This window comes from Siniperca chuatsi, linkage group LG24, assembly GCF_020085105.1.
Source record: "Siniperca chuatsi isolate FFG_IHB_CAS linkage group LG24, ASM2008510v1, whole genome shotgun sequence".
NCBI classification, from domain to species: Eukaryota; Metazoa; Chordata; class Actinopteri; order Centrarchiformes; family Sinipercidae; genus Siniperca; species Siniperca chuatsi.
In genome coordinates, this window is record NC_058065.1 from 5,982,477 (window position 1) to 6,007,900 (window position 25,424).

At 41.9% G+C, this 25,424-nt stretch overlaps 1 protein-coding gene across 19 annotated transcripts in view; it reads right to left on the reverse strand.

Annotated features, from left to right (window-relative positions):
- Positions 1-25,424, reverse strand: part of LOC122872095 (protein unc-80 homolog) — a 48,786-nt gene extending 23,362 nt beyond the window's left edge. For 3 of the 19 annotated variants that reach the window (XM_044187817.1, XM_044187807.1, XM_044187803.1), the window contains exons 1-26: positions 25,039-25,423; positions 24,482-24,530; positions 23,974-24,130; positions 22,521-22,861; positions 21,858-21,981; positions 21,687-21,751; positions 21,261-21,403; positions 16,915-17,188; positions 16,573-16,707; positions 16,015-16,231; positions 15,215-15,355; positions 13,819-14,087; positions 13,140-13,472; positions 12,891-13,022; positions 12,285-12,432; positions 10,431-10,481; positions 9,787-9,935; positions 7,978-8,141; positions 7,077-7,175; positions 6,632-6,840; positions 4,287-4,393; positions 3,880-4,054; positions 1,521-1,693; positions 1,160-1,372; positions 905-1,040; positions 188-321 (exon numbers count right to left, since the gene is read on the reverse strand). In XM_044187817.1, coding sequence (XP_044043752.1) covers positions 188-321; positions 905-1,040; positions 1,160-1,372; positions 1,521-1,693; positions 3,880-4,054; positions 4,287-4,393; positions 6,632-6,840; positions 7,077-7,175; positions 7,978-8,141; positions 9,787-9,935; positions 10,431-10,481; positions 12,285-12,432; positions 12,891-13,022; positions 13,140-13,472; positions 13,819-14,087; positions 15,215-15,355; positions 16,015-16,231; positions 16,573-16,707; positions 16,915-17,188; positions 21,261-21,403; positions 21,687-21,751; positions 21,858-21,981; positions 22,521-22,861; positions 23,974-24,130; positions 24,482-24,530; positions 25,039-25,130 — 4,230 coding nt within the window. In that variant the 5' untranslated portion in view covers positions 25,131-25,423. Of the gene's footprint in view, positions 1-187; positions 322-904; positions 1,041-1,159; positions 1,373-1,520; positions 1,694-3,879; positions 4,055-4,286; positions 4,394-6,631; positions 6,841-7,076; positions 7,176-7,977; positions 8,142-9,786; positions 9,936-10,430; positions 10,482-12,284; positions 12,433-12,890; positions 13,023-13,139; positions 13,473-13,818; positions 14,088-15,214; positions 15,356-16,014; positions 16,232-16,572; positions 16,708-16,914; positions 17,189-21,260; positions 21,404-21,686; positions 21,752-21,857; positions 21,982-22,520; positions 22,862-23,973; positions 24,131-24,481; positions 24,531-25,038 lie in introns of all 19 variants that reach the window. The other 16 variants (XM_044187811.1, XM_044187806.1, XM_044187808.1 and 13 more) reach the window with 12 other exon arrangements.

Consider the following 25,424-nt stretch of genomic DNA (forward strand, 5'->3'; position numbering starts at 1 on the left):
TATTTCCAGTTTAATTTAATATTACATATTTTTCATTCATATTCTATTTTCATTGATACAATAAACAGACTTCCTCATAGAATCTTTAAAATGTCTTGATACATTAACTTTTTAAATGATTATCAATAGCTGAACAGCGGAAAGAAAAAATGCACACACTATTTGCACAGAAGATTTGACTACTGACCACGAGTGGTTCGGTGCGCGGGCGTGGTAAGCAGGGAAAGGTCTCCCGCAGGAAAGTAGTGATTTCCAACAACAGCTGGCAGGCAGCCATCTTTAGAGCAAAGGGGCAGCCACATTTTGTAGGATTCACTGTGTCTTTGTGGTGACAATTGACAAAAAATAAAGCAATGGAGTTAGAACATTTAAATGTTGTGAATAAAACAAAAAAACTTCATGTTGTTTCACTACATACAAAGATCCATAAGTAAAACATTTTTTAAAGTTAATTCTTGACCTTGGAAACAGTAAAAAGGCTTAACTCAAGGTCCACTTGCCAGCTTTTTCCACAGCATCTTGTGGTCGTCCACAACAGATGGAGTTTGCTCAGTTGCTCGTCCCATACTTAGTTCACATAATGACAATTCAGCTAACACAATCTGCTGAGGAAGACCATGAGATGTGGTTGAAAGCACCAGTAAAAGCTAGTAAGTGGACCTTGAGTTAACCATTTTTTTTGTCAGTCAAGAGCTTATAAGATTTTTATATTACGTGACATGTAATGTAAATTAAAGATGTGCAAATGATTGCTCTTTGATAAAGCTGACACATTTATGCAAAATCTAAAGTTAAAAACGTTTAAATTTGTTTAGTAAGAATTATAAGGAATATATATTAAAAAAAAACAAACATATCCATCACAGACATGCTGTAAAAAAGGTCAGGCAACACTCTGACTCACTGTCATCTAAATAGTCCTCTTCCTCGTCTTCTTTTCTCATTCTCCGTTTGGTCTCTTCATCAAAAATGTAACCCAGGATGTTTGCAGGGCTCTCGCTGTCAGAGTGACAGAGTTCGCTGAGCCTTGTGCCAATTGCCTGAGTGGATAAAACACATAAAGAACACATTCTTACACTTGAACTTACACGTGAAGCCATATAATCAATTGTCACCCTAGATAATTAATAGCCAATCAGATGAGAAATCTTAAACTCACGTCTCCCCACTGACAGAAATGTTTGGCAGCGTTCCACTGAAGTTTCTGGTTTCTTTTGTTGCCCACAATAGGTGATCGGCCCCTGGACAGGCCTCTCTTGGTGATATTTACGTGGTGGCCCTTCATCCACTCCGGCCAGTTGCCACGGTTGCAGCGGTGGACAAATCGGGCGCATTCGAGGAAGAGGGAGGCCCGGGCCACGACTGGAGCTTCCTGGAAGAACCAGAAAGTAGATAAAGATTTTAACGTCAGCGTTTACATAACGCGGTTGCTTTTGAGGACATAAAAAACAGCCAAAAGGTAACATGTTTACACTGACGAATCATGTGTAAAATACAAGGAGTGGATTTTAAAAACATACCAAGTCCAGAGCAGCAGCAAGGATGGATGCGTCGGGTATGGTTCCCGGCTCGCAGCAGTTCAGGAGGAACTGAAAGCGTTTCATGCCCTGACGAATGGCGCCCAAATTCACCACATTCTTGTTTTTCATGGCCTCCTGACTGGCTGCTAGACGCTCTTGAAAACCGTGGGGTCCTGAAAGGGAGTATGAACAAATAACAAGAGAGGAGAAAAGAAGAGAAGAGTATAGCAGAACAAGTGAAGGGAATTTTGTTGAAAACAAGCATATTTGTGTGTAATCATTTGCAAAGTAAAGACTCCACTGAAGATTACACAGACATTGCATGAAGCAACATCACCATCCAGGACATTTAACAAAAAGCACTGAAGAGCCACCAACAAATGAAGCTGAGTGAGAGATGGACACAGCCATCGGCAGTGGTTACACTTGGGTTTTCAATTTACTATGTAATCTCACAAAAAACGATTACATGGAGAGTAGTGGATAAAAAAAATCATGCAGATTTGATGGCCAAGGCTATTTTCAGCTCTTATATACACACACAATATATTTTTTTTAATAATGGGATCTAATAAAATCGCATTGAAATGACAAGTGTAACCGTAGCCGTACAGAAGAAAGCTGTATGTTTAATATTCTGTTTTATCACTACACTGAAACTCAGGCATCGGAAAATACCACCAAACATCACCACAGAAGAGACAGAGAGCACTGACAGCGTCATGCTTAACATAGCACAGAAATACACTCTACAGTAGAAAGATGGTTTCATCGATATGAGTTAATCCCACACGCCTCCTTTCCTCTCGTTCCACCATTAAGTGAAAGAGAGAGGAAGGGGTTCATCGTTGAAGAGAACAGAACGTGCATAGTTGGAAAGAAGGGGAATGTAGAGTTGGTAATGCAACACGCAGTTGCACAGGAAGAAGAGTGTTCTACTTTTTCATTGTAATGCCAAAATCTGCTTCTCTTTGGAAAGGATGATCAATTTTGATAAATGCAAACAACTCAAGGTTGCCTTTGGCGGGGGAACCCCTCCCCCCCCAAAAAAAACACAATCTCAAGTACAGTTTTTGAGTCTGCTCCTAATGAAGTAGTAGAATTTTTAACAAATCCGAATGTCTGTCTATTTTCTTTAACAAGCTACAGTCATTGCACAATTTATGTATAGAAATGTAGTGTGTTTCCAAAGGTCAATGAAAAACATTGCATTCATGGCACTTTTGGATTGAATATGCAGGGACGGACTAACCTGCTAGTGTGCCCTGGGGCAAAACATGAGCTGTGGTCCCCTGTTGACCCCCCTCTCCCAAATAAGTTTTTTTTAAAGTTTATTTATTTAAGAAAATGCACCATGTAAGATTTTTACACTGGCTTTGTTGCGTCAAGATATGGTACAAATGCAGGAGGAGTTGCCTTAAAGCTCTATTTCAGTCTATATTAACCAATTAATCATATTATCCCAAATTAATTGCCATTCAGTGAACCTGGGGCACTGGGCATTTACCCACTGTGCTTGGTTGGTAATCCAGCCTTGTAAATATGGTTTGTGTAGCATTTTATTCTTTTCCAAAACTAAGACCACATAGGTAAAAGTGTTCTTGTTTAGTCATTAAAGAAAATTTGCCATTAAATTGTATGTACATGTACATTCAAATGCAAATTTCCTTTTTTAATGGTAATTACATAAATGTCTGGCAATGATTTATTATTAACAGCAGCCACAAGTGTCAATTACAGGGTAATGGAACATTGAATTTTCCTTCATTTCTGTGTTTACTTCACGTACCTGTGATATGCTAAAACATAGTTTAACAGTAGCACAAATCAAAGTCAAAGTCTGCAAACTGATTGAGTAATGTCTGTTGCACAGTCAGTCAATCAATCTATCTAAAGTTTGCTAGCATTAGCCATTATAAGCTACTTAAGTGTTTTTAATTGAACAAGGATACGTTTTATTGCTTATGAATTCAACTTTTCATTTGTAAAAAGGATGATTATGTTATTTCCTCTGTTAAACGTCACACTGTCTTGCCTTGAAGTGCCCCAACTGCACTGTTTTACATCAACTTTTATTTGGAAGCTACTTTGTGGCAGACCGTTCAGCAAAAAAGAGCATTCCAATCATTCTGAAATTCAAACTGTATTTTTACAAACACTGATGGGTTGAAAATAATACATTCAGGCTAACAGAGTGTAGCAGGCAGCTGTCCGGCGGATCTGACATGGAGAATGGCGAAAGAGAACAGACCACGAGTTGCGAGGCGAGACAAGACACCACACAGACAAACAGAGGCTGGGACAGGAAGAGAGAGAGAAATAGACAAAGGACGATGGGGCGTGGGTGGGCAAGGGGTACCCTGGGGTGGGGGAGGTCTACCATCTTTCTCTTCTGTGTGGTGAAGCTTGGATGGATTCCTCCTGCCAGACCTCCATTTACCGAGCCGCTTGAAGAAATTCTCCTCCTCGTCCCTGGCGAACTCCGGCCCCACTGCTCCCCCTTCTGACAGCTTCACCGCACTGGTGAACTTCACCTAAACACGCACACAAAAAATATAGCCATGCTCAGGCCAGACCTATTGGCAACTTATACCAAAACCAAATAACAAACTGGATACTGGAATCAGCCCTGGCTATGAGTGTTTATTTACTCTCTTGCTATTGTAGCATAACACAAAATTAAGGTGCAGGTGCAACACGCTATGTTAGCACCCAGTGTTGTCTAGTGGCAGTGAGTGGACAGTGTTACAGTTAACCCCCCCCGACCTTTGAACTCTGACGTATGAAGGAGAGTCGATCCACCGAGCTGATATCCAGCAGGTCCTCAACACCGTCAGTCAGCCCAGAAAGAGAGGAACGCTTTAGCCAGTTGCCTGGAGACGAGTGAATACATTTTTTATTTTATTTTTTTTTCCATGAACAACCAACACTACAGAACAAAGGAAGGTATAAAGCAACAAGTGTACTGTACACACTGGGTTATTAAGGCAAGTACACATGCACACACACAAGGGTTGGGTAGAGGAAGAGCATTGCCTCATTGTTATTGTACAGTGACATACATTCAGAGTATTAAACTCAAGATTCACAGACTGGAGGTTCATTTAAAAAAAAAAAAAAGATCCAAAACCAACTTTTGTCACCTTTCATAGACGACTTAAACAAAAGACCCTGGCTGCCTGGTATTTGCAAATATATTTTCATAGCATGTTCTCACAGAAGTAGATGCCAGATGGATGGAGTAAAGTATACTGCCCTGTAAAGTTAGAAAGCAGTAACAACAGAAGCAGTGAAGCTGAGAAATACATTTTCAGGCTGGCTGGCAAACTGTAATAGATAGAAAGGTTGTAATGCCTCTATTTTATGCCTTTTAAAAAAGGTTGATTATTTTACCCTAAAAACATTACTGCCACAAAACCTACATAATACCTATAAAATGCAAATACTGCACTGTGTTTGGATAATCTGCAGGGAATGCAAGGTGAAAATACAGTAAGATGTCTTGTCCTTTTGATCTAGTTTGATATCTAGTTAGATTAATAGAGATTAAATGTGTCTCTGTGTTGCTGTGTCAGCCTGTCTAATGTTAAAATGTATATGGAAACAAATGTAATACATATTTAAGAGTGTTAAATTGTAGAATAATTAAAAGTAGGTAACTAACAACACATTGCATGAATTCCATTGCATGAGTCAAAAGCTGAGATGGCAGTTACTGCGACTGCTAAAATGTATATTAGTATATTATTTAGCTGGAGTTTAGCTTTTATAATAAATGTGGAATAAAAAACAAACAGAATAACCCAAAATATTGGTTTATTAACATATCAGAATGTTTCAATTATCGATAATAGCTAGAGAAAAATCAGTAAGTAAATTTCGCTATCTCACCAGCTAGCTTTCACTTGATATAACGCTTGCTTTTCTTACTTTAGCTTAGCTGTGTAGTTGGCTGTTACTGTGCGTAATGCAGAAAAAGGGAAAAGTCCGTAGCCTTCTGCAGCACCCTCCATCCATCTGATACAATTTGCAAACACAATTTGACCCAGGTCTGGAACACCGTGCACACTGGGAGAGATGACCAACACAGACAGACGTGACACAAATACTGTATGAAGATGGCTCGACATCCACATACGTAAGAAAGAGAGAGTGAGTGGTAGGCGGACAGTCCCACGGCATGCTAAGGCACAAAAAGGAACACAAAACAGACCAAAGAGATGAAGTGACTTGGCCTCGCGGCAGGCAGTGTTCCGATGTTAGACATACAAAACACATCATGTTAGAGTGAATTTCAAGGTGACTGCTGGGACAGAAAATGCAATGAGGTATGGTCATGGAAATACATACTATTACCAGATCTGATATAAAAAATTTTAAAATACAACAATGATGTGGAAGCTTTGTTAGGCACCGAAATCAGTCAATATTTTCCTGTCTGGTTAGCAAGTGCAGTACAAGTAAGAAAATTCAGATATCTTTGAATTAAGTTTTATATTTAGCTTTTTAAGTGAGTTTGTAGTCACATCACTTGCTGGGTGGAGAAAAAAAACTCTGTGGCTTATGTTGCATTAAGGTGAACAAATATGGAGGAAAATTAAAACATTTTTAGAGTTTTAAAGTAAAAAAAAAAAAAAAAAGACAGTTTATTTTGATTTTACACTTTGAAATTAGGTATAATTGACATTTGGCTGAATTAGATTTTGCTAAATTTGATGATTTTTGTGCCCCAGCCCAAAAATGACCTACCCAAAATAAAATAGTTACTGTTCTTGAAAACCTTTTGATTACCGTCATGATCCTGGTCTACTCTGAAAGGTAACTCCTCGAAGTTTATTATCAAAATGTTCGAATTAGTCTAAGTGATACTAAACCAAATTTACAGAAGCACAAACATGGTAAGAATGTATATTTTTCCTGTTCTTTTATGTGCACTCTTCCCACAAAATAAGCAACTGTTGTCGCAGTGATATTGGGATCTTAAAATGATTTACACAAAGAATTAATAGGCTTTGCGATTTAAAAGAAATTGTATAATTTGTCGAGGCAGAGTGAGGATTCGAACCGGTGTCTAATTAGAGGTGGACTTGTTGCATAATAACTGCTCTTACCTATTGGCAGCTTCAGTTTCTTGCGGAGAGAGATGCGACGGGATCTGGAACGGGAGCGCCGGTCAGTGGTGGTGCCAGAGTGGGCAGTGGTGCACTCTGAGGTGTCCTGTTCCGATTGGCTGCTGGTGTCACTGGCGGCACTCTGCGACTTGAACATCTTCCTCCAAAAGTCCTTCCTGCCAAGCAGAGCACCCGGGATCTGTTCATCACTGAAGGTACAGAGAGGGAGTGAAGTAGGGTCGGATTTGAAGGTTTACAAAAAGTATAATAACTTGTATATCTTTATTTTTAATTTAACGCTTAACACTGTGACCTGTTCTTTTTTGAAGGGGCAGAGGGAGCAACAGGAAGCGTTTTAAACGTTTTCCTATTTTGAGCAGAGAAATGGCAGCTGGGCTCGATAATAGATGGTGCTATATGGAGATGCTGTGAGGTGGACACTCACTGTTCGGGTGTCTGGGGGGGTCTACTGGAGATGTAGCTGCGACACTCATCTGCAGCACTGGACACCTGACCCTTCTCCCCGGACACACCCGCCTCTGACCTGCGCACACACACACACCCCCCCCCCAAACACACAGACAAAGCGCTCAGGCCACCTGATTCAGACACCAACTGAACTCTCCTGACGCAGTAAAGCCTAACCATGTGATTCTCCCATGAAAACCTAGAGAGTTATTTATTCAGTGAGATAAAGTTTAGCGCAGTTCCAATGATTTTGCTCAGATGGTAACTAGAAGAGTGTCATTGAAGCTTTAGATGTTGGGCAGACTGAGCTAACTAATTGTTCCATATCGACCTATGAATAAAAAAAAAATCCTAATTTATCACATTATTTATTTACTTACTTAGATACATATCTTTATAGGTAGTTTCATCTCTTTAATGCTGTCATGTGACTTCCAGTTCTAGTTTGGTCACATGATGAGGCAAAACTAGTGAAGATGCCTCCTGGCAGGGCTGCCCTGTAAGCTACAGCGACATCATTTTGAAAATAAAAACATCAAATCAGTCACTCAAGCAAGAAAAACAGATGCAGACAGGACAAAAAAAATAAAAAATAAAACCAGCCAGCAATGATGAGAAGCGGTGCTCTGATTGTATAAGATCTCAGTTTCTCCTTTTCTAACGAATCAATCACTCACTCACTGTGATTGGATGAGAAATCTCATCTTGTTACCACTTAATAGGGGGAGGGGGAGTAATGTCTATGCTCAAGGACACTTCGACAGTAATGGACAAACGATTATTGCAAGATGTTTCTAGTAGATTTCACTTTTACTAGTTTAGTTTATGATTGGACATGACGGCATTGAGACCATTTCTGGCCACTGATTGGCCAGTACCTCCTGGGTCCGGGCTGTTTCGTCTCTTCCTTCTCTTCAGGTTTCTTGGTGGTGGTGACCTTCTCGGCGCTGTCCAGGAGCGCGCTCAGTGCCACCCTGCGGAACACATTTCCATGGGCCTCCTTGATGAACTGCACCAGCTGGCGGATGTCACAGTACAAACCCTGGGAAGGAAGAGGGTGGCAAACATGGAGAGTGAGGGATGTGTGAGTGGAGTGGTGTGTGAACGACGAAAGTGTGTCAGAGGAAGAAAAAGACACCAAGAAAAATCGACTGCTAGGCCCTAAATCAGGCTGATATTACTTTGCAGTTAGCATCAACAATGTGTACGTTTGCACATGCATATATGCAGAAATGGGTGGTATATAAATGAGCATGCTCGAGTTTGTCAAGACACCAGCTCCAGCTTGTGAGTGGGCGGCCTCTGATTCTGTGCCATAATAAAGCCTGCCTTGAAAAGTGTCATCTTCCGCCAACGTACACCAGTCCTGCCAGGCTTGAGACTTTCTAGGCACCACAGGGTGGCCATGGTACCTCAGTGTTCTCAGAGGAGTGAGCCACATAGACTTACCTGATATTTTGCAAAAGACATTTTCTTCAATCTAACATATTAATTATTAATTAGTATATGCATTCCTGTTATTTTTTTTGGACTAACTTAGGGATGATTTTTAAATGAGAAATACTGAATGTATTAATGAGTATGTCACTCGTTTAACTCATTTAGCTTAACCTTTCCATAAGTGAGAAAAATGACCCGTAATTCCTGTGGAAATGAATAGGGATACCAATTACACTTTGATTACAATTGTGTGAAAGAGTATCTTCTATTATAATGGAATTACCCTCCATGTTAACTTGCTAGCTAACATTACTGTAGTTGTGGCTGAAGTGTTGCCATAAGTAACTAGCTTAGTTTATTATCAACAAAATTATTGATTCTAATGCAAGTCATTTTTGACCCACTTATGGAAGAGTGTAGGTTCAGTCAAAATCAAGACATTTCTCTACTGCTGTTTTATTTGCTTTATTAAATTTGGGACAATGTATAACTGCTCAAACTGTATAACTTGTCTATTATTTGTTGTATATTTTTAGTTTATTCTCCTCTACCTTGTGCTTAAAACGTCATTCTAATGCATTTCTTTGAATTGCCTCTGAGTTTGAAGGAGGCTGTACAAAAGGCAAGTTATTATTACTCTGTGAAAGGTAAGACTGTCTCAGAGAAACTACAAAGCAACTCAAAGGATCTTTGAGCACTCTGGCATACACTGCATGTTAAAAACAAGTAGATGGTGCTAGCATCAGTTGGAGGACAAATATACAGTATGTTGTCTGCTCAAGGTCCCTTAATACAGGGATCAGTTGATATCATTTCCAATTAATTTCCAATAAAATAAAAAGTCAAAGATATTATCTGTTCTAGCAACGAACTGAGAGTAGCTCAAGTTAATGTCTTTATTCACTGAGTGAGATTAAGTACACCTCAAGTCCAATTTATCGTGTATGACAAGGCATTATCAAAGGCTGCATCGATGATTGTTCACTGGGCTCAGTAGAAAATGAGCCATTAATAATTCAACTACAACATCCTGCAAAAAGAAATATGAGTGTCTGAATCTAATGGGAGTACAACTGATATGTGAAGCACTGACTGGCTCTCCCTTGATCCAGTCCTTGAAATATCCACAGAGACCGATAGGGAAAATGAAAAATAAGCACACACACACACAGACAGACAGAGACAGAGAGACAGAGACAGAGACAGAGAGAGAGAGAGACAGACCGATGATTTCACACACCACTCACCAGGTTCTCGGGGCTGTGAAGCTCGTGTGTGGTCGAGGCGCAGCGGGTGATGAGGGACTTGAACATGCAGCCCACCACCACCGCCTCCATAGTCTGGGCCACGGACTTGTTGTCCCCTGTGGTGAAGTTGTTCCCGAAGCCCGCCTTGTCTGGAAGCAACAGGGAGGCGGGAGAGACCACGGATCACACAGGAGGTGGTTTAGTCAGCAGGGGGAGAACATTATTGACAGCTGACCAGCTAGAGTATAAAACATGGAGCCCGTACAACAGGGAGGGAAGGGGGGAAGGTGGGGCAAAGGAAAAGGGTTCATAAAGCATATGGGGGAGAAGCAAACTGAGAAGGATTCTGGGTAGGGGATAAGGAATACATGCAAGTGACTAAGGCCTGCTATAAAAACATACATTAGGGGGCTTATTCTCTTGGTCCAGTTAGATGAAACTTACTGTCTATGCAAAAAATAAGCTCTATGAATACCAGATTTAATCATACAAGTCAAAATTTTGGATTTGCAGGCGAATTTTGTCACTTTCGGAGAGAGTGAGGGGTGCAGCAATGGAAGCGGTTCCTAGGGAAGGGTCTGATCGGGTGAGTATATTCATCTTATTGCTAATATTATTGACTGTTATTGATCATGTGTATCTACCGATGTTTCTTTTTTTCGCCCTCCTGGACCTCTCACCTGCACTGCCGTACTCTGCAAGAGAAAAGAGGCGGGGCACAAGTTGATTGACATAAGGCCAGCACAGACATGTACGTGGTGTCAGATAGGACTTGGCACCCCACCTCCGGAAGGAGGCGAACTCGAGACGCACACACACAGATTGCCACGAGCAAAAATAACACACACACCAAAAAAAAAAAAAAAAACTAAACAAACAAGGTGCCCTGTTCACTTTCTGAATTAAAAAAAAACACTCATCGGTTCAGTAACTTGCCAATTGCACAGTATTGTAGGTACCGTGTACAAAACACTTCAAATTTCAGTGCAAAACTGAATTGGCATGTACAATGTGTCTCAATGCTCAGCAATAAAGCCACTGATTGAGCAGAGATGTAATGGGCAAAGCTTTGGATTGGCAAGTGTACAGAATGGATGAGTGAGTAAGGAAGGTAGGATTCAGCTCATTGAAGTGGATGAAGAAAAAGAGGGAAGATGGACGACGACAAAAAGGGACACAAACAAGCAGAGACAAGTGGAAGGAGGAAGGGAAAAACAGATATATCAACAGAGATAGCGCTGAAATGCAAAGTCGAAGTGCGGGGTGAGACAGCGTAGTGCAATTCAGCTTTGTCAACTACACTAGAATGTAATTAATTGTTGAAAAATTGTAACTTTTTATTTTATACTACTCTGTAATGTTAGACCTTTGAGTGTGATATAGATTTAAATGCTTATGATTGTACAACATAAGAGTTTGCTTGATTGTAAACATCTGCACAGTAGTGCTGAAACAATATTTAGAAAAATCGATTCATTGTTTTTCCTCAAGACAAAATGCCAAACATTTATTGCTTCAAGCTTCTCCTCTTTGTTCGATAACATTGAAAACTGAATATCTTTGGATTTTGTACTTCAGCCAAAACAAGAAATTTAATGAGACATCACATTCTGATTCTGACATTGAGTTCTAGGAAATATTGATGGCCATTTTTAGCCAAGCTAGCGGTGTGGCTCTAGTCATAGCAACGTCTGTTGGTTGGTCAGTCCACCCCTTCGGTCAAGACAGAAATATCTCAAACAACTGGCTGGATTGCCATGAAAATTGTAGAGACATCTATGGTTCCCTGAGGATGAATCCCAATGACATTGGTGATTCTCTGACTTTACCTCTAGCGCCACCATGAGGTTGACATTTTTGTCTTTTAGTGAAATGTCTTAACAACTATTGGATGGATTGCCTTATAAGTTGACACAGATTCATGTTCTCCACACGATGCATTGTAATAACTTTGGAGACCGAGCTTTTCACCTGGAGCCGTCACCAGGTGAAATAAAATTTAAAAAGAGTCTGCATGCTAACATGTCCATAATAACAATGTTAACATGCTGATTTTATGTAGCTATAATATTAGCATGTTCATTATTTAAGCCGGTTTTGTTTAGCCTGTTAGCAAGCTAACATTTGCTAATTAGCACTAAACACAAAGTACAGCTGAAGGTGATGGGAATGTTGACCAAAGCAATGCAATAATTAGCAAATGTTAGCATGCTAACACACTAAACTAAGATGATGAGCATGTAAACACTGTCATTGTGAGCATGTTAGCAAGCTGACTTTTGCGTTTATGCATTTTGTAGACCAAACAATTAAAAATCGCTTAATCCAAGATCCAGATTAATCGATAATAAAAAAAAAAAATCATTAGTTGCAGCCCTACTGCACAGAATATTGACTTTTTGTGGTATCACTCCTAACCTGAATCGCATATGGATATTTTTGTGTGTGTCACGATCTGCATCTGGTCCCACTCACACACACACACACCGCATACTTACTGTCAGTAATGGGCTCCATGCAGAAGCCCAGCAGCGCATGCAGGAAGTCCACAATGTTATTGAGAGAGTCTTTGTTGACGTACTCGCGCATTGTCTGTCGAAACTGCAGTTTGTCCAGCTTATAAAGGCTGGTCAGGCAGTTCTGGGCCTGAAAGGAAAGAATTGGAACAGGACACATTAGGAATTAAGTCACTGTGCATTATGAAAGATTTACATGACGCAGTGTTTTGGAAGTTGGCCTGGTTTGTTTCAAAAATAAGTCAGAGAGAAATAAAGTAGCTTTCCTTGCAGGATGTGCTATTTTCATCACTTTTCATTGACTCATGAAAGATATCAGCTGTCGAGATAGCATTTTATTTCTAATATACAACTTAATCAAATAAAAAATATTGATCGGGACTGAAATATAACTGGAGCTTTGAAACTCTGCCCAGCAGCCTTGCAGGATTCATTTCAGTTTCATGAAAGTTTTATTACACCAAAAGGAGCAATACGGTTAATAATTAATAGAATATGAATACATGTCAGACATCACAAACTGTGCTGATTTGTGGAAACTGCACACATGCAGTGGAGGGCCAGTCAAGGCAGAGAAAAGAGTCTGACCTGCATCCTGAGGCGATCCCCAGACAGTCCGCGGTGTCCCTCGCCACAGCCGTAGGCACAGCCCAGCGACTTGACTATCTTTATCAGCATGGTCAGAGCCAGGCGGTGGGTGCTGAAGCCGGAGCCCTCTTCCTGTTTATGGTGAAGGACACAAACATGAACAGACAGGCGTTTTATATAGATATATTTAGATATCCGCCAAGTTTGTAACCTCTACGTCCCACTTCCAAAAATACAATAAGAACACACCTTTTTATCATTATCCTTGTTGTTCTTCACATCATCCTTGCTCCCCTGCCCACTCCCTCCACCACTTCCCCCTCCTCCTCCACCACCTCCATTTCCCCCTCCACCTGCCCCCGGGACCGCCCCGCTTCCCTGGGCGCCTCCTCCGAGGCCCTGCCCGGCCGGGTCTTTGGTTCGTGCCTCCTGGTTCTCCTTGTTGTCAGGCTTGGACAGTTTCTTGCCCATGCCTGGCACCACGCCCAGCTGCAGCAGGCAGTCAATGATATTGAGGGCAACGTCACAGATCCTGGAGCTGATGTCGTGGCTGAGGACAGCATAGAGGGCCCGCAAGACAGCCTGAAATACAAGGTGGAGGGGAAAAAGGTGAGAAACTGTTTAGAGCCATCACAAGTTTCCAGAACCCAAAGCAACCACAGAGACAAAGATCAAAAAACTACCAGAAAGCAAACTGGAAAGCCTTCATGAGCTAGCAATTAGTTGGAACATTGTGTTGTATTAATCTGCAAATTTGACATTTTCTACAATTTGCAGGACCAAGACTCAGAAATTAAAGCATCAAAATCAGTTTAGAGTTCCATTGGTGTTGTTGGTTAGTAGAGCAGCAGAAGGCCAATAACTTCCATTAACTGTATTTGCCCACAGGGATAATTTACTTATTTTCATTTAATGGCCGAACACTCACAGTGAGGTCCAACATGCCGTTCTTCAGCACAAAGTTATTGGTCCCCTCAATGTTCTCCCCTTCCTCCAGACAGGAGTAGTTGATGCAGGAGTCGGTGAAGCTGCGCGGCAGGTTGGCACAGGCCAGAGGCTCCACAGGGATCTCAGGGACAGCGACCGGATTACAGAGTTTCTTCATGTGCTCGGTGAAGAAGTCGGCGTAGCCAACATTGAAGGACGCCACCGTGGTGTTGAACGCCGCCATTGTAATGGTGGAGATCTGAGATCGAACTGTGGGCGGCAGAGGGAGGTGGTGAGAGGAGCGTTTTCTGATCGTGGATGCTCTATAGTGTCTATTTCCAACTTTACTGTCTGTACTTCCATTTTGCTGACAAATGAACCCTACAAAGTCTGAAAACTTAATTTAAGGCTTCAAGGACTAATGTCAGGCCTAATTTAAGTGCCTAGTGCCCTAGTATTGCAAATAAAGGGAAACTTTAGGTATAAAATTCAATTTAAGAAAACCTTAGTTAATATTGAGTGTGTGTGTATGTGTGTGTGTATAACTTTAAACGATGGTTAAGTCACTTTAAGGCTTTTTTAAGGATTATGTTTTAGTTTAGCTGCAGCACAAATGCAGCTCTAATTCTGCTCAAGTTTTTTGGTTGAATCTCTGCAGCCATGCCTACTAAATTGAACAGGTGTGCTTTCTGCACATTTGACAGTTTTGATCCAGTTTTTTTTCTTCTTCAAAAGATAAACAAAACAATAATAACTATAAAGAATAATCACACTAAGCTTATCATCATCATCATTATCATTATTATTAAAAGTTGTGTAAATTCATCTTTTTCAATGTATCTTACTGATCATGTATCATGTCAGAACTCTCTTCTATAATTATATTTTATTCTCAGTAGACCTAATAGCATGCATGTGATGAAGTGTGGAGCAGAGTCTAAAGCCAGCACTGTTATTTGTATGTAAATTAGCATTGTCACAGGTTATATAATCCTGCCCGATTTCTGCTCTGCAGGCCTCAGTGGAGTCAGCAGCGTGTGGTGTTTATTGTAGCTGCTGGATAATAATAGGATTGTAGTTTTCATTTGTATATTTTCATAAAACGTGTATGTTTGATATCACTCTGCCAGCCTCTCGAGGAGCTGCACAGAGCATTTGCTTTCATCTTGGTTTTGACCTTAATCACTGCTGTATGTTCAGTTTTTTATGGTTTACCTAACACTACCATATGAGAGCTTTCAAACTGTGTGAATACAATATCCAACAAATCAATAGAAAATTGAGGATATTAAAGTTCGAAATTTTGTGGCTTTTGCTTATTTCTGCCTGAATTTGCTCATGGCCTTAAGATCGATTCAACTAACATGCTCTGAACCACAGCCCTGCCTTCTCCTTACCCTCTTTGACGGTGTTATCGCTGTGGCTGTTGGAGTGGTTGGGCATGTCTCTGAGCAGAGAGTGGTGGGAATGAGAGTGTTTGGCGCTCAGACTGTCGGCGTCTGCAGCTGTGTCTGTGCTGCCCCTCCGTGTGAATTTGCCTGGAAAGTGATGCCACAGATAAATATATCAGGTAGAATCAAACACACACACACACACACACACACACAGATCCAAACACACGTAAAAATGTCAGCTGTCTGATTTTGAAGAACTGGACGTCAGATGTTGCTTTTGTGTAACAACAATTTTTTGGTATTTTCATGCTCATGTTTCCTACTAAAGAAATACTTTACAATATACTGTGTTAAACCTTCAACTGCAGGTTAAAGCAGCTGATTAAAAATCTCTTATCTCTATGGTATGATAGCTTTTGCTGCATTTCTTCCTGCATCTATCCAGTTTTAGAAAATTTCCTTCCTGGGAATGGAGCTAATTTGAAGCAGCAGCTAAGCTAAGTGGATGTATAATAGTATGATGAAAGGAGGCAGTGGGTTCATGGAAAGGAGGCTTTAAAAAGTCACTAACTCTGGATAATAATAAAAAAAATGTCTTTGTGCCTTGAGCGAATTTTAATCACACTTCTCAGTGAGAGCTAATAAGAAATACCAGTGTTAATGAACTGACCTAATTCACTAGCTGACAGTCAGATCCAGACAGAATCCTCTGACTCACCAAATGGGAGCTTAGGGGAGAGGAAGCGAGACTGCGAACTGGTGGCATGCAATCTATTCTCATTATGAACAGCACTCTTGCCTACCCATGATGGTGGCCTGCCAGCCCCCCCGTTCCAGAGCCCGCCGATCGTCCCCCAGGCCGGAGAAGCTTCCGAAGGAGAAGGTGCTGCGGGTAGGCGAGACGTCCAGGTGGTCCTCGTGGAGCAGGAAAGGAACCCCCATGCGGCGCTGACGCTTCTTCCCTGTGTAATGGAAGGGGATGGAGCCCTTTCTCTCTCGGTCCTCACGCCGGTTCTTAAACTGGAACAGAACAGGAGGAGAAGAGCCTCCCAGTAAGAACCACAGCCCCCTCAGTCCTGCATACTTTTCTAATGCAAATGTGTATCTTTAGTTTTTTTTTTTTTTTGCCTTCAACATAAAGTAAACGTACTCTAGACACACTATGTCAGTCAATGGCAGGAAAATCAGTCACAAAATTAAATCAGAAAAGTTATTAATTCAGCATGTTTTGTACCAGCTAACACTGCCTTCCTTGTTCCTGACGCAATAGATATTGCTGATCTATATATGATTTTAATCTGCTAAAGATAAAATTAGCATGTTGGCGTGTACAAGGGCCCATTGGGATGTCTGGCTCAGACCTTCTTGAAGATGTTCATGCCCAGGTCAGAGGCAAGGTCAGGGACTGCCTGTCGACGGAGGTTGGTGAGAGAAACCTTTGCAAAGGTCTCTGTGCTTAGAGATTTTCCCTCTTCATTGCTTTTCAGACTCAGATCCTGCAAAACACAGCAGAGGACACAGATGTAATGTAATGGTCAGGGCAGCATGGACATCTGAAGGACCTCATGAATGCATCTACACAACAAGTTTTGTCATTTACACCACAAACAGACATAACAAAAAGGGAAGAACTAAGTTAACATTTATATAACGACCTCTTCCATGAAACCCACATGATTCCTCCTTTGTCCTCCTGCCATTACCTGAGTCTTGTGGGTGTTGACCAGTGAAGGCGTGGCGGCCACCATGGAGCTGCTGCGTGGGCGTGGCAGAGGCGTGACCAAGGGTTCTGGGGTGCGTTCGGGTCTCTCCTCCAGGATCTGCCTCAGGCGCTGCAGGTAGTACATCAAGGCCCAGTGCACTCCCTCCTCCGTCCAGTGTGGCTGCAGTAGGCAGCGCAGCACTGCCACGTCAAAGTAAGTGGCGTAACGCGCTCGTTGCGACAGGGAGGTTGGCAGGCCGGCCGGGGCTGATGTCCTTGAAGAAGAGGGAAGAGCTTGTTTTTACTGGTTTGATCATTTTGTATCAAAAACCCCACCGCTTCTTCACTGAGACATCTCAGTCGAAAAGGAACACAAACTTTTCTTCAGTAATAAGAGTAATTCAGTTGATTGTTGTCTGTACATCATTGGCTTCACTACAAGCAGGAACTGCTAGTAGCTAATGCAACATGACTTTTCTACGATGCAGAATTACCACAATATAAACAAATATACACTCAACAACAGGCTCATGTGTAGCCCACAGCTAAGTCAATGACGCCATGTGACACTTCTTGTTTGCATCATCACCCAGAGCATGATGGGAACTGTAGTGCCAAACATATTCATCCCAAATGGAAATAGGGAAGAAAAAAAACAAAAAAAAACAAAAAAAACAAACAACAACAACACCAGGTGGACAAAATCTATTCAAATTATTACCTTTTTTTTTTTAAATTCTATAAAAATTGTCTTAGAACACTTTTAGTATTACTGACAATTATGGTGGCCTACCTTATCTGAAAACAACACTATATGGCATGTGTGGCTAAGGCATGTTGTGACTTTATGCAAACAATTAGTATGTGTTCTTTTGTTTTATTTATAGACTGTTATGTTTTATTTTACTTCACTTTTTTTTTGTCCATGTACATGTTCCCACCTGGACTGAATTGATGTTTTTGTAGTGATTTTCCATGTTTTTGCTTGTGTATATATTTGGACAAGTGTGTATGTTTTTTTATGACCAAACAAACCAAGCACATGTATAAAAGTGGGGGAAAAAAATGAGTAGAAGCAGAAAATTATGGAAAAACACTTAAGAGGTACTGAAATGAAGTGACAGTGAGATTATAGAAATCTGACAGCTGACATCTGATAGCTAAATAAGGGATTGTGAAAACAAAGCCTAAATGCAACACAAATTTGAGCATTTCGCATGCTTTTTGAGCATTACCAGTACTGTCAAACAACTAACTATATACACACACAACAATTACAGTAAGTCATGGCCTTTCCTGTTATATTAGTCATCAGCTCTCACCATACTGCTTCATTAATAATGCATCAAAGGAGGATGGTAAACAAGGGCAGAGCCCCCCTCCAGCATCATTGGAAGAGCAGCAGGGAGAGAGTGAGCCTAAACCTACGTGAGTCCACTATAAATAAGCTGGAATGAAGGTCAGTGGTTGGTGAGCTGCAGAGTGTATAGAGCACCACACACTGTGGAGAAACATATTGATACCATGAGAGAGGGAGAGAGAGGACAGACAGAGGAAGCCATTTAATCTTGGCTGCTGTAATAAATGGAGCAGGAAGAGATGGTCGATATGTACATGAATCACTGAGAGCGGACAGCAGAGGGAGGATTGTTTCACTGTCTAGCCAACACACATGCAGTCTGCCTACTGCTGTTGTGTCAGGTTGCCACGGAGACCGAGTGACGACAGCCACCCCAGGCCCTCTGAGAGGCAGCGGCCCAGCCCCCGACTCCATGCGGTAGGAGAGATGCAGCAGCCAGCGGTTGCCATGGAAACTGCCTCAGCATCAGCAGTGCTCGCGATGCGGCACCACAGGACGAGTAGGCTGCATTAATCACAGGACCTGATGGCGGAAATGATTTTATCTGGGCAGCACGGTGTAGAGCTTTGAGTACAAGAGGATGAGGAGGAGATACAAATACAACCTCTGAGCTGATGAAAAAAAAAAAAAAAAAGATTTGGATGCAGAGGCTATTTTGATTGGACGCTTGGATTAAAATTCCCACCACCAACACTTAAAGAAAGCAATTAATCTGCCATTGTCGTGCGTGCTGCGAAACAATAGGGATAAATCTCTGCCTTCCTGCATTACTACGTGACTGCTCAAAAACCCCTTGGTATTTGAGTGTATGAGGATAGAAATAGCTTGAGGGAGGGGGGCTCGGGCTTATTTTGATTTGCAGTCAGTTGCTGGCTGTCAGAGGGATCACGAGAAGCATTGGAGTGACTTATTTGATTGTCAGAACGAGTCGAGATGAGCAATGGATGGCTTATCAACCTCCCTCCGCCTTCTCCCACGCTCTCCCAGCCCACTGCTCGTGTGGTTCAGGATGATGACAGACCAGCCATAATAAACAGAAAACACCCACATAGGATGGGCAGAACGCAAATGTTTTGAAGTGTTTATCTGGGGACTCACTGCACAGCATATTTGGTGCGTCACTGTCATGAGTTTCACCAAATTCAAACCAGGAATCATGTATCACAAACACTGGATGTCTGAATAATACATCTTGTTTTTTTGCATGATTTTGGATAACCAAAATTTTTGAAAAACAAAAATCAGACTCAATATAGTGAGTTACCATTTGCTGCCAACCGACCCGCTCAAACCTGCTTTGTCTGTGCCAAAGCGAGCACAGATTGAGCTTTAGTCTGGCAGTGAAGGCCGAACAATGCCAGACTTGCCGTGGGCAGACCAAATCAAGCCAGGCCATGTCATGCCAGGCCAGGGACACTGCCAGCATTAGACATGTAGCACATTACTTCAGCATAATTACACTGGTTTTGTGGGCAAATGTCAGATGGGTCTAATGCTCAAGCAAGACAGGGCTCTGTATGTCTGTGTGTGTGTGTGAGTGAGTGTGTGCTGACTGAGGAGACAGTACTGCTTAGAGCAACACATTACACAGGGGAAGAAGGAGCTATTCATATACGCTAGCTCTCACAAGCTAGTGGAGCGAGCTGTGCTGTGCAGTGTGTTCGACAGACGCCGCCACAGGGATAAATGTTTAGCCATCAACAAGATGATGGCACCAGCTCTGTATCAGCACGGTTCACTTCTGCACTGCTTCAACCCAAACTGGCTTCTTGCGTACATCATGTACAAATTATTTACGAAAGCTTTTGTGAAAGCAGTAAAATCATATTGATCATTATGAATCTACACTAATGATTAATATATAGTTTCACTGCAAGATTGTATTCACTTAAGATGAAAAACAATGCCCCTTTATGTTGCATGTGACAGCTACAGAGTCACCAAAAAGGTTTTATGGGTTTAAATGCAAGTATGTAATAATCCAAAGTCCATTTCTCTAATGTTTCCTTTCATGTGAATTACAATTATTTACTTTTGATTGAGTTTTCATTGAATATTTCTTGAATTATGAATAATTTTGGGGACATTTATCACCATGGTTAACACACACCTATCATTATATTGGTATATACAGTATATGGGTGTGGGAACCAGATTTTAAACCTGATGAAAATCCAACTGGGACTGAAACATTGTCCATTTAAATTCATTTGTGGTTCGGAGGCGGCGCGTTACTCTTCTCATGATTCCTTGTGCATGCTTTCTTGCATATTTCATGCATTCTTAACAATTAAGAGAAACAAAAAGGCACACTACAGCAAAGAATGCAGAAAAGGTCACCGAGCATAGCTGAAGTTCTGCTTTCAGCTCAGCTACATTGCTATTCTTGGTAGTTTATTGTAACTCTGTTTTTCTGTATTCCTAGTATTATGTAGTGTTGCTCCTTCCTGTTGCTCTTGGTTGTTTATCCCATTTTTTCCTGATACAGTTATTTTGTGGGTTTTTTTATGTACCTGAATCAAGGGTCTAGATAGATGGTGTCATATTCTGCACAGATTGTAAAGCCCTCTAAAATAAACTTTTTTTATAAATCTGACTTAAGTTATTGTGATCTGTTTTGAATCCCTAAGTACAGAAGAGGCAAGCCATTTTATAAGCCACTGCAGCACTTTTGTACAAACAGCGTACTTTTAAGTGAGAAGTGTGACACCAAATCAAATAAGAAAGTAATAAGAAAGTTTTCTGTGTTGTTCTGACCAAAAAAAAACAAAAAAAAAAAAAGAGTAACAGAGTAGAAGAAAGTGAATGGTGGATGAAAAGTGTCTGTCATTTGGGTTTAATCACGTTCATACTTCCCATGTGGATTGGCCTTGTTGCATTTTCTTTACAGGCTTGAACATAGCTCTCAAATCAAAAAAAATCAATGACGTGCGCATGACTAAACGCTACTCCTCTCACTGCTTCTTAAATTGATTAACGCCGCTCACTTTTTCTTGGAAGGGCCTTTGACCGGTGGGGGTTGTTGGGAAGGGCCACCTTTCTCGACCGAGTTACCACGACGACAGCTCTGCTCTCCAGCCGAGGGGGAGGAGGAATCTGATTGGGCGGCTTCGCAGACCACCTGGAATCCCTGTGCGTGGGAGAGAGAGAGATGGACAGATACTGTAGATGGGTGGATAAACAGCCACAAAGACAGTCAGGCAGTCCCTGATAATTAAAGCCTCTGGGGTTGGAGTGAGGTTTCTGTCATGACCCTGGCTAACCACGCTGACGCTCCCACATGGCTGGTGCTAATGAATATTAGCAGCCAGCCCCGGGGTTGAAAGGGAGAGGGGAAGAAGCCTCAGACTCTTGCCTGAACACATTCAATCAACATGGGAGGCAAAAATCTGACAAGATCTGAGCTCACTCACCATGGGACCCGGGTTGCCAGATCCACAGGGGCTGCACTGGTTGTTGACTGGGGAGTTCCTCTTCGCTGTTGAGACAGGCGTAGCAGATTACACGTCTTAATTATAAAACCAACAAAAATAGATTAACTCTTACAAGGGATCTATGGCTGCAAGTATGGATTTTTTCCCCACCTGTCATAATGTTTCGGACGGGTTTGATGAGTGCAGTAAAGGCAGGGATGTCAGGCTGGCGGTGCTCCCACATTGGCTGCCATATTACCAGACCGCTGGCCAATCGGAAGGTCAGGTCCGACTCCTAAAAAACAAAACCTGACATATTTAGAATCTCATTTATAGAGGAAGCAGTATTGCACATCTAGCCCTCCTTCTCAACTATCTAATCATCATCCAGTCAACACAAGAAGCAACTTGCTAAAAAGATGTACTAAACAAGTTTTATGACTTGAAATGCTTAAATATTATGTTGTTGGACTCTTTCAAAGTGTACTACTATTATGATATGATCCCTTACAATATACAGTAATTTATTGTTCAGTTGGTAAACAGTGCATTCCCGAGATTGTAACCTTACTCTTGTATCTGTACACACAGATCAATAGCCATAGGGTGACCCCGTTGAAAGGTTTGATATGATATGGGCCAGTTGAGATTTTACTTTTAGAATGAAGCTAAATGAAAGTGCTGCTGCTAAAAAAAAATAAAATAAAGTCACAAATATATACAATTTCCCTGAGAAAGTCAAGACTAAAACTGCACAGTAATAATGGATGTATTGACCCTGTATGTTGGTTCTCTCTTCCAAAGCTGTACACATTTGTTACACCAGGTACAGACCTTTATCCGATGAATAAGCGGCGCAAACAGGAACACAAACAGCTCCACTGTGGCCATACTCTTGTGGAACAGCTTGGTACGAGCGTGCTCGTCCTCCTCCAGCAGGGAACCGCTGTGCTGGGGTCCTGACCCTCCTAGGGCAGAGCCAGAGCAAGAGCCAGGGGCCCCTGGGGACGATCCCTGGTTCCCCACAGGCTGGAGGAAGGCGCTGCTGCTGCTGCCCCCAGACCAGCCGTGGCCCAGGCTGGGCTCGTGGTTGCACTCCTGGGCAGCTTCCAGTAGCATCCAGTGCAGCGTGTGGAGCAGCTTGGTCTCGGCCACGCCCAGCTTGTCCTGGTGGCCTGTCGGGGGTCAGGGGCCAGGGGTTAATGTTGAGTGCTGCTTAGTGGGGTGATGAACGGGCAGCAATTAGCTCAAGTTTTTGTGTGGGTTGGTTTTAGTGTATCACTGGAGGTATATGATTCTTTATAACTTAAGTTTAAGGTGATTTTTCACTTCAGTTAAATAATTACAAGGCTTTTATAAGGGTTATTAAAAAGGTCTGCCATGTGTTAGAGCTAAAAATATCAATACATTAAATATTTGTTGATGTAAAGAATAAGACGGTGTAGTCCCTCATTCGTCCAGGAGTGTTCTATCGTAGAAAAGGTTTCAGTCGTAGTCATCTGGACACTGTTTTCTGAAAACAGTGTCCAGATGACTACGACTGAAACCTTTTCTACGGTTGATGTAAAGAGCCAGGATTTTGACCATGATCCAGCAGCAATAATATAGATAAGTAGGCTGACAGGTAATTGACTGATTATTCATTTTCAAGTAAAAATGCTAAGCATGACCTAGTTCAAGCTTCAAGTTCGTGCTTGTAAACTGAACATCTTTTGGTTTTTGGACTGTTGGTCAGACAACACAAAGCAATTTGAAGACATCACCTTGAGGAAATTGTCTGGATCACTTTGTTGTTTTTTCCCCAGGTTTATTTAATTTTATTTTTATACACATCAATACTTTTCATTGTTTCATTGACACGTTATAGACTAAACAACTTATCGTCTTCAGTCAAGAAATGACATAATCATTAGTTGCAGCCATACTGTTAATAATACTAGACCAAGGCACATTTTTTCTCATTATCAATGCTCTTCTCTAATTATTCACCTTAGGCTACACATTTCAGTGCTTTAAATAGTCCTTATATGTTAATTCCCTCAATTGCCTCTCTGTGCATTTAGGTGCTGACATGATCCAGAAAAATAATATATTTTATTTAAATAAACATGTTAATTATTCCGTTCTTTGTTTCTGACAGTCCAGAACTGTGATGTAGTGTAAAATAATGCTGTTCTGTAACTGTCCTGTGACTGAAAGAACATCGGTTTTGTGTTTTGTTGAATGAGGATAACCTGGATAAGGCTGTCAACTCAATGCCTAAAGCTGTGGTAATGTGTGTCCTCACCCAGCTTGTTCCTGTTCGACAGCAGGATGGAGGTGCAGTGGAGTACATGAGGCAGGGCTGCCTGGACGAGCTCCCAGCGGGAGATGCTCTGGATGGCCTCTGACAGTGCCGGCGACAGCCCGTGGAGCTTATTCTCCACCAGCACCCGCTCAAAGGACTGGGGAGGCAGCCAAAGAGAAGGAGAAAAGAGACATCAGCCAGGAACCAAAGCCTCTTTCTTTGACTATCTAAATGTCCCACATGGCCTCTAGCAAGGCAATGCCTGTGGGGAGAGACAGCGGCAGCTCTGTTTGGATCCAAAGGGATCTGGAGAAGCGTCATTATGGATATGAGTTTCCAAAGGTCAGGCTCCGGAGTAATAGGAGGAAGCAAGGGGAAAAAAACTAATTTGCTAAATGTAAAATCAAGAGCCCACTAGATTTGCAGGTGCATTAAGGTAAAAACAGATTATTGGGAGGGGAGCGATTATTTTCCCTTATCATGCACATGGCATTATGAAATTACTTACCACACAAGATGCTTCATACTGTTTCCCCAACTTTGGACGCAGAAATGCACTGAAAATATATATATATAAAAAGGGAAAACATGTAGGTTACACTATTAAATCTCCAATGTCAAATTGTGTTTTTAACAAACAAACGTGACATTTTGCACAAACATAAGCAGTCATTTCACTGCAGCTAATCCACAGACCATTTGTTTTCTTTGGCCCACTTTCTATGTACATTTGCTTTACAGGTGTGACATCATGCAATCTGCATCCGTCTCCATTCACAGTTAACACCTTGCAAAAAAAAAAAAACATGCAGCCCACCTTCCTCCGTTTAAAACGTTCAGTGAAACCAGTGAACTGACCCGCTCAGAGGCACGTCACCCATTCACGGGCTGAATTATAATAAGCCAATACATGTATTTTGACGCGTAGCTATTAGGATAGAAATGCGGGTGCCTTTTCCTGTGTCAGGCGGCGACTTTGACACGGCTGCTGTCAAATCCGTAAACCTCCTCATTATCGGCAATGGCAAACACCTGTTATCAATTTCCAGTGAAGCACACACTAACCTGGTTTGCCTCCATAGGAAGGTCTGGATGGGGAACGGTATTCCTTTCCCGCACTCCGGCTCGTTCTCGTCCACGCTTTTCCTCTTCACCATTTTGGCCGGACCTACCTGCCCGCCCGCCTGTGTGCGACCACCGGGACGCGCGGCGGCTGCTGGCTCTGCCCAGGTGACCAGCGAGCTTCCCTCACGACATGACTGGTTTCGTCCTGCGTAAAATGGCTGCAAGTGTCGGCGGCAATAGAGGGAGAGAGCAGGGGGGTGGAGGGTGGGTGGGGGGAAGAAGGAGATGGAGAGAGCGCTCTGATTTCAGCACCTCCCTCACCGGGCAGCGACAGTTGATCGGCGTGCTAATTTATCTGCGGCGGAGTTTAAAGACGTAGTGTGCAG